The 13,796-nt window shown below is 36.5% G+C and overlaps 2 protein-coding genes across 4 annotated transcripts in view; one reads left to right on the top strand and one right to left on the bottom strand.

Moving 5' to 3' along the window:
* Window positions 1–13,796, top strand: part of CHRM5 (cholinergic receptor muscarinic 5) — a 45,431-nt gene that overhangs the window by 11,656 nt on the left and 19,979 nt on the right. The gene's annotated exons all lie outside the window — the stretch shown is intronic.
* The window catches only part of AVEN (apoptosis and caspase activation inhibitor), a 91,047-nt gene that overhangs the window by 64,573 nt on the left and 12,678 nt on the right, over window positions 1–13,796 (bottom strand). For all 3 annotated transcript variants that reach the window (XM_051621646.1, XM_051621647.1, XM_051621648.1), the window contains one exon: window positions 6,885–7,053. In XM_051621646.1, coding sequence (XP_051477606.1) covers window positions 6,885–7,053 — 169 coding nt within the window. The remainder of the gene's footprint in view (window positions 1–6,884; window positions 7,054–13,796) is intronic.

Raw genomic sequence — 13,796 nt, 5'->3', positions numbered from 1 at the left:
GCAGATTGATTTATTTTTGGTTAGGGGATTTCACTGGCAGGAAAGTCAGAAATGATGATGTGGCAGAAACCATGATGATCAACATGAGGCCTAGGCAGACAGAACTGGTTTTAGGGGTAATACACAAACAAAGGTCACAATGAGGCAAGAAAGACAGTGAATTGGGTGAGTGGACATTTTTATCCAGCTCTCAAGCCTACAAATTCAAGTAGTGGGCATGACAACAATAAGACAGGAATAAGGGCAAGTTGTTCCAAATTTAAACTTACAGATTTCATAACCAAAACATACTTGAAACACTATTCAGCAGAAATACCACCAATATACAGTCGCAGCAAAAGATTAAGGGCACATATTAGAGAAGGATGTTGGTTAGAAAACATTTTAAATCCAGAAATCTGGAATTCAATAAGTAAATGAGTGAAATCAAGGTATGAAAAATTAAAATAGGAAAAAACTTGCCATGCTGAATTTAAAGGGTACAAAATTTAACTCCTTTAGTCTGTGAATCTTAATTCAATTAAATTCTAAATCATAAAGCACCCAAATCTCTCTAAAATACTGGAAACTTTCAGATTTGCCTTTATTGCTTATCATTCTTTTTGTAGTACTATCACTGACACACATATTCATATAGATCTAAGACACGAAAATGTTAAAATGAAAATAAGAAATGTTATCCTATATTTATATGCATTCAAGTCTTGGAATCATATTATACTTCTGTACTTCAATCATACAATTTTGGTTACATTTTAGATAAAACTTAGGACTAAAAAAGGCACAGATATGAAAGCATATATAATAAGCACAGATTACCTATTACAGAAAAATACATTTATCAAGAAAATTTAATTAATATTTAAAATCTGGCACTTCCTATTTTTAGTTCAGGAAAAAAAAAAAAAAAATAAGCTTGTCTGATTAAAACAAAAAAGATTAATTTCTGCAATGTTCAGTTCAGAAGGAAGCACTGAGCAGATGGAGAACCAGCTTCCACTGATGCCAAGTCCTGTGATTTTACTGCAAATCTTTCGTCAGGAAAGGTTTTTTTCCTGTTTGTTTTGGAAAGTTACTTTGGCTATGAAGGAGAGAGGGAGAGGGAAAGAGGCTGCATTTTTGTTTATTTCAGATACCTACAGGTTTATAAAACAGCAGTATCTCAAGGTCTATCAGCAAGTCCAAAGCTGCCAACTGCCCAGGGCGTAACTGCCACAACTGTTGTTGTGGCATGTGGAAATGAGACCACTTGGATAATGTGCCTCCACAGATGGGAAACGGTATCTACTACATAACCATCAAAAAGAAAAGTTCTGATGTGCTGAAATGGGGCTAGAAGGAGAACCAGGAGAGAAGAGCATGTCAGTGAAGCTCAGAGGACATTTATGGAATGAGGTAGCAAAAAACCTGAGAACATAAGGTATGATGCAAGTAAAGCACATGCCCTTAACTGGAGCATATCTACTTGGAATACTCAAGTGACCTACTACCAGTCCTTAGTTGCAACATCTTATTTCAAGACCTGTAACCTACTGGTGGTAAGTAGTAAGAAGTAACCAATATCTTTATGTTCTACACAGAGCTCATGTCACCTGGTGAACAACAAGAACATAAAGTTTTGAATCTGTTGAATTTCTGACCAAATAAGATGCACTAGCTGAAAACACATCTGTTACCCACACAGTCATAAAGACATGCAAAAAAAGAATTTAAAAATACTTGTCTCTATTGCACAGAGCAATAATGCTTTTGGAGATGATAAACAACAATTCCTCATAGTCTATAGATATCTCAGTAGTACAAGAAACAGAGATGCAGAAACAGAATTCTATGGACATTTATGGGCATAAATAATTTCACAGAACTGACAAAGCAAAAAGTAGTAGACGTTGGCAATCGAAAACCACTGGAAAGTGGGCTCCCTGATATATACAGTAATCCAAACCAACAAGTTAGTTATGCAGTTCTGAAAAAAAAACCCTGATTTTCAGCTAATCTCTAGAATTTTAGAAATCAACGGATTATTTTTTAGCATCTGAACCATGCTCTGCTATTGCCATTCTTGTTGTTTGAGCAGAATTAGCATTGAAATTAAGAAAGCTAATTATCTCTTCACTATTTTTTTTCCAAATTTCTGCCTGTATATACTTAAGATAGAAAAGCTGAAGGAAAACCTGTTTTTTAACACAAACCATGCTCCACAAATGTATCTGTTCAGCTTTTCCCAGGCATTCTATGGTCTTCTGTATACTGCTCAAACCAGGACACTCATGTATGCATTGACCATGAATGCACCAATGCAGCAATATATTGCAATAGACACATCAGTTTAAACAGAGAGGCCTAAAAGCAAGCGATTAAAAAAAAACCACAAAATTTTAGGTGAACAGAAATTAACTGCTACCTCACAGTTCCTATACTTACTCTTTATTACTATCATGCTTCAGTGACTGCTTTTGATTTTTATTCCGCAGTTCCTGTTGTATTCAAGATCTAGCTACCTACAGAAATTGTATGTGTTGTACAGTATCAAAACCATTCTCACAGTTTTGTTTGAACTACACAGCATTTCTCATTCTGATTCTTTAAAGCCATTAGAATTACTCAGCCATGCCAAAAAAAAACAAATAGGAAAAAATCCATGTCCAAAATTACATTTTTTCATCTTGATAATTGTCACATCTTGCAACTCTGTGCAGTGTTATTGAGGCATGTACATTGGCAGCTTTTGGCTGCTGTACTACTAATGCCTACCACACTTAAATGAAATTGATCAGGTCCCTGGATACATTTTTATGAACTCTGTAATGAGATTTTTAAAAGCATGTTTTTAAACCTAAACCATCTACTCACAGCCAAAACCTAATGAGGCTCTTAAATCTATATCATGATACTTAACCCTCATCAGTCAAAATCGAGGACATCTCTTCAAACATGGCAAGATTGTTCTAGCAATGTAAGGTTCTTATTACTTCCACTTCTCTTGCTCTTCACGCTTCAACAGCATTTTTACTACATTGATTCAAGACATATTCCCTAAAGGCTTCACAATGGACTTGTAAGTTTACATCAGTTAGACATCAAAAGCAATAAAGAAAAGTTTGTGTTGCTATATTCAAGGTTAATTAAAAAAAATATCAAATGCTAAAAAAAAAAGAAAAAAAAGAAAGAAGCAGACTTAAAACCTAAAGTTATCACTCTTTTTTACACACAAATATAATAAGCCCTAACCAAAGAAGCTCTCTCAAACTAGTGACATAAGGTGTTATCAAAGTCACCTCACACTTCTTAGTTAAAACTATTTTCAGCTGAATTTTAACTATTCAGCCTGAAATTTTCCATGTCGATCATCTGCTTCAGGTAGTTTTCCCTCACCCTCCTCTCACAACAACCTTTGGGAAACAAAAAAAAAATAAAAAAAAAGGAATAGCTGGAGCATTTTTCTTTCATGAAAGGACCTGTGGAAAAACACCGTTAGGTTCTTCCTTTGAACAGCTATAACCACTTTCCTGCCCTCAGTCAGTACCTTGAAATGAGGTTGGACTGGTTTTTGTATGAGAGGTATATTCTGCTCATTCTGTGAAAAATCTGACCTGACTCAGCCAAGTACAGGCTTCTAGAAATCAGAATTTTTTTGTATTTTTCAGCAAGATCCGATGGAGTTTAACAACCAATCATCAAACAGTCCATCTTCAGTTACCTTCTGTATGTCATCTCAATATGCCAGGCAAGTAAATTCAGTTTCCTCTAACCTCTGGTTACAAGTGAGGAGCCAGAGTTTCACTGCAAGTGAAGTCTGCATTTAACAGGCATTAGGTACAACACTGAACAAAAACTGTCATCTTGAGTATTTATGCAGCCTCACCTGATACCTCTAATATATCTCACCAATATCTCTACCATAGTTGAAAACAGTGGTCTGTCACTTCATATTGTTGGGTAATTGAGTAGGATTTAAAGTACACCAACAGAGCATGTGGACGGAAGATAGAGAAAACAGCTTGAATGGAGACTAGAACTGGAAGCTTCAGAAAATAAACTGGGATTGACTAGACAAGGAAAGAAACTAGAAGGAATCTAAGACCATGATGTGGGAGTGGATGAGAGAAAAATTAAGCCAAATGAGCAATTCCAGGTAGAACAACTCAGAAGTGGGGCTCACCAGGACTGAATAGAGTGAGGGGCAGAATATGTCTGATAGAGCTGGATTTTAGTGAACATGTGGAAAGGAGCTGGCTCACAACCTAAGACTGAGAAATGACCCACCACCAGGAATCAGAAACATAGACAAGAAAAATTAAGCTAAGCAAGAGAAAAATGGGAAGAATTAGTAGGCTGGCAAAGGCTGATAGTGGAGAGACAAGGAACAGTCAGGGAGAGATAAGGAACAGTCAGAGACAGCCTGGAACTAGTCAGGCCTAAATATTTGATTGAAAAGACAGAATCAGTGCTGCACTGGAGACTGGCTTGAGGCAGGGACAAGCTGGAAGTATAGGCAAAAAACTAAAAAAAGTATCTGTCTTTGGAAGCTATTGAAAAATGTAAAATAAAATGCCCTAAAGACTTACCATCCTCTGCAAATATCTGCAAACCCCTTCCTTCCCCACACAGAACAAATATCCTGCTTTCCTCTACTACTGATAAAAATACAGTATAACAACCTGTAACTCTGTAGCTTTTTAATGTTCCCATACTAGACTTAAAAGCTCCAATCCTGCTAATTATCAACATGATGCCCATATCACAGAATATTAGTCTTCTCATTTTGCTATTTTTTCATTGATTTTAACTAGAAAATTACATGTAGAACATTTACAAAATCTTAAATACTAATCTTGGAAATTTAATTTTTGGATGTCAAGGATTCCTCCATTTAAGTTTGTCTGCTAGCATAATTTCTGTCTTTACTATATTATCCTAAACTTTATTTTCTACCCTATCTCATGCAATCAACAGGATATTTTCCAGGAATAAATCCAAGTTGTATCTTGAAAGATGGCAATCTTTAAAACCTTGCTTTCAGTATTACAAAACCTAAATGCTACACAGGAGAACAGTTTTTTAATCTGAGCTTTTGCCAATGGATTCTTAACTGGCTGCATTAATTTCATTGTTGTGAACTTGTAGCAAATTACATGATCTTTCTAAGCACTTGAATTCATGAAAAATGGCACTTCAACTCCATTTCCTCTTCAGTACTCCTGTAACTGCTTGTTGCAACTGAACTGAATCCATTGTGCAATTTCAGAAAGCACAATATACTAACAGAAGTCAAATTATCAAGTAAAGCAGATGCAACCTTCTTCTCAGATCACTAGAAATAATGAATGCATTCTCAATTTTTGCACAAAAGCCAAAGAAACCATACAAAGACAGTCCCCAACACACAGCGGGTTTTAAGTGACTCCAAGAAACAGGCATTGTTTAGAAGGTACTTTCTTCTTCTTCTGAAAGTACTTAATTTTTGTTTCTTATCAATGTATTATGTCAAAACCAGTCACAATATATCTAAAATAAAGTACTCTTAAATTGAAACATTTAGAATTAAAAACTAGTAAAAACACTAACTAACAAGATGATCATTTTAGGCATTAAGAGAGTCTAGTCTACGGGGCAAAACAAATGGGTTGGTAGTAAGTGTACTGGAGTATAACTTACCAAAAATACAAACTAGTAGAAATATATTGTATTTCCTTATATCCTCAGTTCAAAAGTATTATTCATCAGAACATTTTAAAGACATTCTGAAGGCAAAGTATAGAAATATTAAAAATTTATTTTAAAAAGCTGAACCATGGCAACAAGCAGCTCAGAGTAGGTCTCTTGATTTTACAAGTTTTGAGTTGTGATATCTACTTTGCTCCTCAGGCTATGTTACCTATCCAGTTCTGAGATCAAGACCAGTCACCTTGACTCTAACACTGTTCACCATTCAACATACCATTCAACATACCATTCAGAAGAGTCACTACACATCTCATGATCCTATATTAAAACTGGCAATTTAGGCCCAAATCTGCATTGTTTGTGCAAAACTGAATTGATTCTGGCACACAGAAAGAAAGCTCTGGTCCTTGTTTCTTTATCATAGATAATTTCTAACTTACCCCTCTAAGATGTGGCTGAAAAATCCAGTTATTTATCTACAAGAGATTTCAGAACTTCCAAGTTGCTAAAAAAAACCCCATAATACATTGTTTACAGCTTTTTACTGAATCGTATTCCAACACAATGGCACACCAAGAGTTCCTAAAATAATTTTAGGTAACTGTTTTTTGTGCAACTTCCCATACAATTCATGCATAGCTTTAAAAAAAAAAAGTTAAAAAGCACCTAGTACAGCCTGTCCTTCCTCCTTCTCCTTCCATTATATCCTTTAAAGCGAGGAAAACAACCAATCTTTATATTCAAGGAGGGTAACACTTGGTATTTATGCACACGTCCGTACAGTGCTCATTACAAATCTATGTCAAAACAAACCACAGAAAGCAGCTGCTTTACTGCTTTGTTGTGTTTAGTCATACTAGCAATCTTTTTTGTTTTCTGGAAATCAACCCAAATGACCAAGATCGGTAAGAAATATAATGTCAATAAGAATAGGCTCAAAATAACTGGATGCTGTAGGCACTCAGACCCATACATAGTTTCACAGAAAGCTATAAATGAAGCTGCCTTCTTTTATTCCTCATCTGCCACAGTCTGGTTCAGCCTGTATGCTATAAGGCTGCTCCCATGGAGAGTCTGAACACTCCTTAATACATCACTGAGGCAGATAGGAATGGTATTCTAGGGTCCTGTTTCATTATCAAAGGCAACAGCCAGAAAAGCAGTAACATTTCAAAATGCAGAAGTAAGGAACTATCTACAGAGTAGAAAATGCTTACCTGCTGAGCTAAGCAAAACACTGAAGTCTGTTCCTCTCTGTGATTCCCCACTTTCATTCTGTCCCTCTTTATCTGTATCCTCATAGCGGCTCCAGTTGGAAAAAATCTTTCTTCTGGAATAACTTTTCAGTTCTTCCTCTCGCGATTCAGTATCATCATCCTCCTCTACCTGTGACATTTAAACGGACAATTAAGCCACTGCAACTCAATAGCATTTTGTACTGTATTTAAATAGTCATTCACACAAACAACTCCAACCACAGAATTAAAACCCAGAAAGACCAATCATCCTGGATCCCTGTCAGAATTTTAGATCAGGTGCCACCTTGCTGAACTGTACAGAATTTATCAATAGTATAATAAAAGTGAAGCTTCAGTTCTTACAGGGTCAAGCAGTGACACTGATGCAAGTTCCACTAGTTTCCCTGCTATTCTGGAAGCTCATAATGAACAGTTTCCTTCCTGAAACTGAGGGCAAGGTGTAGGCAGCAGAACTAAGAACTGAATCACAGTATCTCTGTCCAAGCATTACAGTGATACACATGATAGCTGAAAGAACTGATGTTTGTAGAGCAGAACAGGAAATAGATAACATAACAAATGCTAAAGAAAAAACATCCCAAAAGGGTGATCTGTGTAAGAATTTCTATTATAACCAACCACAGTGTCTGAACTCATGCAATATGGAATAATTTATCAAATTAATTTCCTTAATGAAAGCCATTTTACAGAAATGCACACAGAAAAATTAAATACACTGGTGACAATCAGGTCTTAACTCTTAACAAAACTCAAGGGTCAAAAGAACTCATTGCAGTCAGCTTAAGACACAGGGAAAATAGGCATTTGCTACAAGTACTCAACAGCCATGGAAAAGTCTCCCCTCTCTTGAATCCCCTATATCAACAGAGGTCTCCTCTCCCAGAGCTTGAGGTTGACCCTGAATTACTACCAGTTCACAAACAAAAAATCTGCTTCCTGGAGGAGAGAGCACTCATCAGGCAAGAGGACAACTGAGAGCAAGCAGAACAGTTCTGTACAAGATACTTTCTCTGCAGAGCTCTAAAGCTCTGAAGAGGTAGAGTAAGGGAGTCAAGCAAGAAAAGACTCCCACTGTGTCTGCTCCTAAAGAATCCTGCTGACAGCTCCACTCTCTCTTCTCTCCTTTACTCCATCTCTTTTTTCACAAACCACAATGTACTGCTGCCATACAGTTAAATTTCACTACCAAATTTCACACCAAGTACATTCTTCATGACCAGGGCAGTGAAATTCAAGTTTATCTACACTGCTGTAAAGTTTAAAACCATCTCCCTTCAGTTCAAAATAAGAAACAGAAATACCTCTTCAATGCCATATAAATCCCTGTTGCACAACAAATGCTATATTTATATGCAGATAGATCATCATAAAAAGATGACTGACACAGACAAAAAAGTAGGAAGGAGCAGTCTGTGGCCTGTTTCACGGCTTTTAGACAAATGTCCACTGAAAGGCAAAGCATCTTCAAACACAACTGTGAGAGTTTAGATTATCCCATGTTTAATGTCTTAAAAATGGCTGCCCAGCATATTGTGCCAATAGCAAAATCAGAACTAGAATAATAACTTCCCAAGAAAAATAATCCACCAGTCTTCATAAACAAGCTTCTTTCAGCACTGTTTCAGAGATCTGGTTAGGAACATTATGAAGGAACGCTTAAATCATCAAAGAGCTTAAAAACAGATTAAAAGTTATCATAATATACTCCCAGCTGTTAAACAACTAACAAGAAGGAAGATACTCTGTGCATTGTCACTGATTCTGTGCCATTTTTAGGTAAATCCTATTTCCTTTCTGTTCAGCAGATAAAAACACCAAAATGGCTGTTGTTGACCAGCTATTTGCATGAGCAAGAGTATGGGGATCGAGTCACAACTCTGTATTACTGGGGTCTAATCCAGAGCTATAGCTTCCACAGAACAAAGGCCAAATCCACTTATTTCAAGATAAGAATCAATTTATTTATCTTCTGTTCATCTCTTACAAATTGAATGGCTTGCTATAATCCAGCAAACCTAATGAAATTCAATGCCCAGAATAACTAGGAGTTGATAGAATTCACAAGTCAAAAGAAGAAAAGTGCTACACAGATAGATCTGTGTTGTACTTTGGTTTTATTTTTAAGAAAAGATCAGAATCACTTTAGGCAACTATGACATTATATATAACTACTTACTACAGACCTGTTTAAATGACTCACTCCTTTCAGCCGTCAGCATAAACAAAACAGGAGCAGCACGTTCTTATTGTAGTAAGTTTCCAGTGTGCTCAGGTGCCAAGAAAGCCAACACCATCCTGGCCTGTGGGGGAAGGTGTAGAGAAGGGCAACTAGGCTGATTAGGGGTCTGGAGAACAGGTCTTATGAGGAAAGGCTGAGGGAGCTGGGGCTGCTTAGCCTGGAGAAGAGGAGGCTGAGGGGAGACCTCATTGCTCTCTACGACTACCTGAGAGGAGGTTGTGGTGAAGTGGGTGTTGGCCTCTTCTCCCTAGTGACCAGTGATAGGACAAGAGGAAATGGGGTCAAGTTGCACCAGGGGAGGTTCAGATTGGATATTAGGAAAAAATTCTTCACTGAAAGAGGTCAGGCATTGGAACAGGCTGCCCAGGGAGGTGGTGGAGGCACTGGCCCTGGAGGTGTTCAAAAAACAGACGTGGTGCTTCTGGAGATAGTTTCGTGGTCATGGGAGTGTAGGGCTGATGGTTGGACTTCATGATCTTAAAGGTCTTTTCCAACCTGGATGACTCTATGATTCTAGTCTATGATTCTAATATGGATTGTTTTCTCTTATACTGGACTAAATTATTTTTCAAATTCTGTCATTAGCTACATTATACAGCATACATCTAGGAAATTTCACTTCTTAGAAGTAAAATTGTGACTTGAACTGCAGTTGTGCAGCCTCGTTGCCCAAGTCTGTCCAATAATTTGTTGATGCACACAGTTCAGGAATGAAAGTGTCAAAAAGAAGTAAACATTGTTCTTAACCAGTAATTTTCCCCTGGGTCATCCTTCTGCACTTCCCTGGTACCCAGGGTGGTTTGGATCAAACCAAGACTGAAGTACGTAACGGAGAAAGTGCAAGTGACCTCTTACACCCTGCTTCAATTATTCAACTACTCTTCACTTTAAGCGTGGTCATTCCTAGCATGTTAAGCACACGTGTGCAAACTCTCAACAACAATAAACAAACTAAAAGTGCATTAAAAGTCAGACCTGCCATTGAGACTTTCTAAAAGTGTATTTATTACTCTTAGGAAGTTGCAGTAGTTAAGGCTTATAGTCCTCTTCCTGTTCAGTTCTGTTAACTCTGTAAGAAAAGTTTAAAACATTTAATCTTTGCCAGTACCTAGAATATTCTACCCATTGTGTAGGTATCATGCATTATTAGATATTTTAGATTATTTATTTTGTAGTATTTCTTCCACTTCTTTCCCTGAGAATGTCACTTTCCAGAACACATGAAAACATAATTTGAGTTTTTTTGTTAATGTGTTAGAAAGAGCACAGTGTCCACACAGGGACAATTTCTCTTTCTCATCCCAATTTGAGCAGCATCTGTTACAATCAAACTCTCACTGATGGAATTTTCAAGTCACGGGGTCAAAAAAACATGTAAGTAATTAACAAAGCAGTTCGTGATTTCTACACTTTCAATTGTTTTGCAGAATAAAAGTCTGTACACAGAAGCTTGTATGAGTGACACTAAGTAAGGCAGCTTGGCTGATATAACTACTGAGCAGTACCTTTTGGCAGACATAAGTGGGGATGTGAAAGAATTACAGTTACACTTTAATGACTTAAATTGCTCTTGGAAAGACATACCTGCTTTTAATTTCATGGTTCAAAGTTATTGCTGGTGTAACCAAACAGGAGCAATGAGATTACACCAGGATTTATCTTAGCACAATACAAACACAACGGTCTCAAAAATATTTGTTTGTTTGTTTGTAACAGTGCTCATTAAATGCACTTTACCTTAAATCCAGAAAGGTAATAGAGAATGCCCTGACAGCTTAATTTTCTATATGACAATGATTGGTAGGCTTATACCTTATGATAGTTATATATAGTAAAATAATCTTTTAAAAAGTTGTTCTGATTTTCCACGTTTACCTAATTACAATCCCTAGCTATATGCTCCTCTGCTCTGTCTTGTAAGTAATTAGAGATTTAATAATGTATTCCTTTAGAAACTTCAGATTTAATGTTATCTTGTTATCTGATCTATTGTGGCGGAAATTTAATGGTTGCTACATGTAATTCACAGTGACATAGACAAGCAAGAATTTAGTTTTAAAAATAAAACAAAAAAATACCAGTGGCAAATTAAGAAGGTTAACATGTCTGTCAGTGTATTATACACACACTTCACTATCTGGGAAGATCCCATGAGGCGTGCTAGCACATTGTTCTGTCTACCTAGGAATATTAATGATAAGTTACAGTACAGAGGAAAAAAAAAAAGCAAGCTAGAACAATATAAAAAGGTCAGTGTGAAGTAAGACTGCAATACAATCCCTCAAACTATTCTTACTTAGTGCTCTTAATCCAGATTTTAGGGAACTAAATGGAAGATAAGATCTGTAAATTTCCCTGAAAAATCAGGTTTTCCTAATGCAGTGATACCATAGCTTCATTCAGAGGCAGAAAATAATATTTTGTAATCATATACAGCAACACCTGCCAAAAACTGTGAGCTTTTAGCTTACCTATACTGAATTGTTTTCAAGACATCACATCTAACCATAGTAACAATGAAAAAGATAATAATCTTGTCCATCAAGTGATTTTGCTTCAAAGTTCCTGCTTATTCTATATATGATCTGCAGATAATTGGAACTGATTAGAAACCTCAAATGAAAGAGATTGCTTTTCATTACTGTTTAACTGACAAAAGACCTCTAAAAATATTATTTGCACTCAGCACAATTAGAACATGCCAGAAGGCTACAAGTCATACATCATATTTCTCACCAATCATCGTTAATATTTCCACAAACTATAGCAATATTTTGCCCAAATCTTGTGCCTCACTGAATTGAAACAACTCCTGTTAGGAGCTAAATATCTCCCTTAGACTCAATGAGGCAAGGGGGTGGAAAAAAAACAAGCCCACAAAAAAACCCCACACAAGCAAACAGCTTGGCTATTTTGTTGGTAACTACTGATTATCTTCCCTTCCTTTTCTTTCAAAGAACTAAAAAGGAATCCAGAATTTCTGATGTTCACTTTCTACTGCTCAGAAATACCTCTGTAACCTACTAGCACATAAGCTGCACAGTCCTTCAAACAGGTTGCTTACAGGGGCAAAAGGAATCAACCTCTACTATACACCACTGAAGTTTTGTACTGCAGCATCTGAAGACCCTGTTTGAAAACCACTGAATCATAGGTAAAATAATCATAATAACCATGCAATGTATGTTGACAGGAAGAAAGTCTCAAAAGCTCTATTCTCTAGCATTACAAGTATGCTTGGGAACACAATAAAGCCTGTCAAGCAAGTATTTATTTTGGAAACTGTGTATTTCAAGTCTTTGCTTATTAGATACAACCTACAAAGCCATCAGCTAAAATCCAGGTTTACACATTTAGATTAAAAACTGAAGAATATTTGATGGAGTATGTTTTGAGAATGGTATAATTATAAATTCAGCAGTCATCCTGCACTAATTGGGAAACTCAGTGGAGAATCAACAAGCTGCGTTAACTGTAGTAGTCTTTTGCCTCCCATTCCCAGGGCTGTACCATGCTGTGAGTAAAGTGTCTGTAGAAAGCTTGTCCAGCTGCTGTCTATAGATAAGACATTTTAGATTTCCTAAACTTGCCAAGCCAATACATTTCCACCAACAGAAAATCAACTGTATGTTTCCCTTAAATAAGTGGAAATAATCATATGAAAGCTACTGGCAATTACGCAAACTCACCAAACAATTCATACAAAATTGTAACACGGACCTGCACAAAACCTGGCAGCTCTACTACTTTAAAACTGACAGTAACTTCAGAAAGCTGAATGTTTTTCTTACAGTCAAAAATTTGAGTACAAACCTACATTAGGAGCCTCTGTCTTGACAGAAACAGGTTTCAAGAAAACCTTACAAAGTATACTGCCACAAAGGTTATAGCATTTCCAGTTAGATTCCTGCTTGTTCCTATGTATAAGCCATATTTGCCAAAGTCAGGGAGTTGATTATATCTTGCATACATATGGATCCACATATGTGAATTTTGTATGCCATGTTCTAAAACCAAATTACACTTAGTAATTTGGATAGGTTAAGGAAAACTTCTGCAGAAAGTTATTTGTTCGTACCAAATCTGCTGCTCCTAAATAGAAGTATCCTGAGCTGCACTAGAGATTGACTATATTCAGAAACAGATTAAATTCTTATGTGTTAATGTCACAGTATTACAGACTAATCCAAGCTGGAAGGGATTGCAAGAGGTCATCTTGTCCAATGAATTACTCAAAAGGAGGTCTAAGCGGAAATGAGAGGAGGCAGGTTGGGGCTTTGTTCACTCAGGGCTTGAAAACCTCCAATAGTATACCTAATCCTTAGTGTTTCATTTTGTTGTTTTATTCTAGCACTTTTAAAATTGCAAAAGCAGTTGTATTAACAGCTTTAACAACAACTTGTAAAGAACACACATAAGAAGTTCAGTAACATCAAGGAATCAAAGTTTATTCAGGATACATATTCACCTCAAGAGTTCAGTAACAGACTTTTTAAAGACTTTGCTTGTCTTCATGAGTAAACGAGTAAGACAGCCCTCCTCAATAAACATATCAGTTACAAACTGGTATGTATAGAAAAGCTTTGTACTTCTGCAACCATATCAATGATTAAATAAAAGTATGACAAATT

Source organism: Apus apus, chromosome 5, assembly GCF_020740795.1.
Source record: "Apus apus isolate bApuApu2 chromosome 5, bApuApu2.pri.cur, whole genome shotgun sequence".
Classification (NCBI taxonomy): domain Eukaryota; kingdom Metazoa; phylum Chordata; class Aves; order Apodiformes; family Apodidae; genus Apus; species Apus apus.
This window is presented reverse-complemented; position numbering and strand designations above follow the sequence as displayed.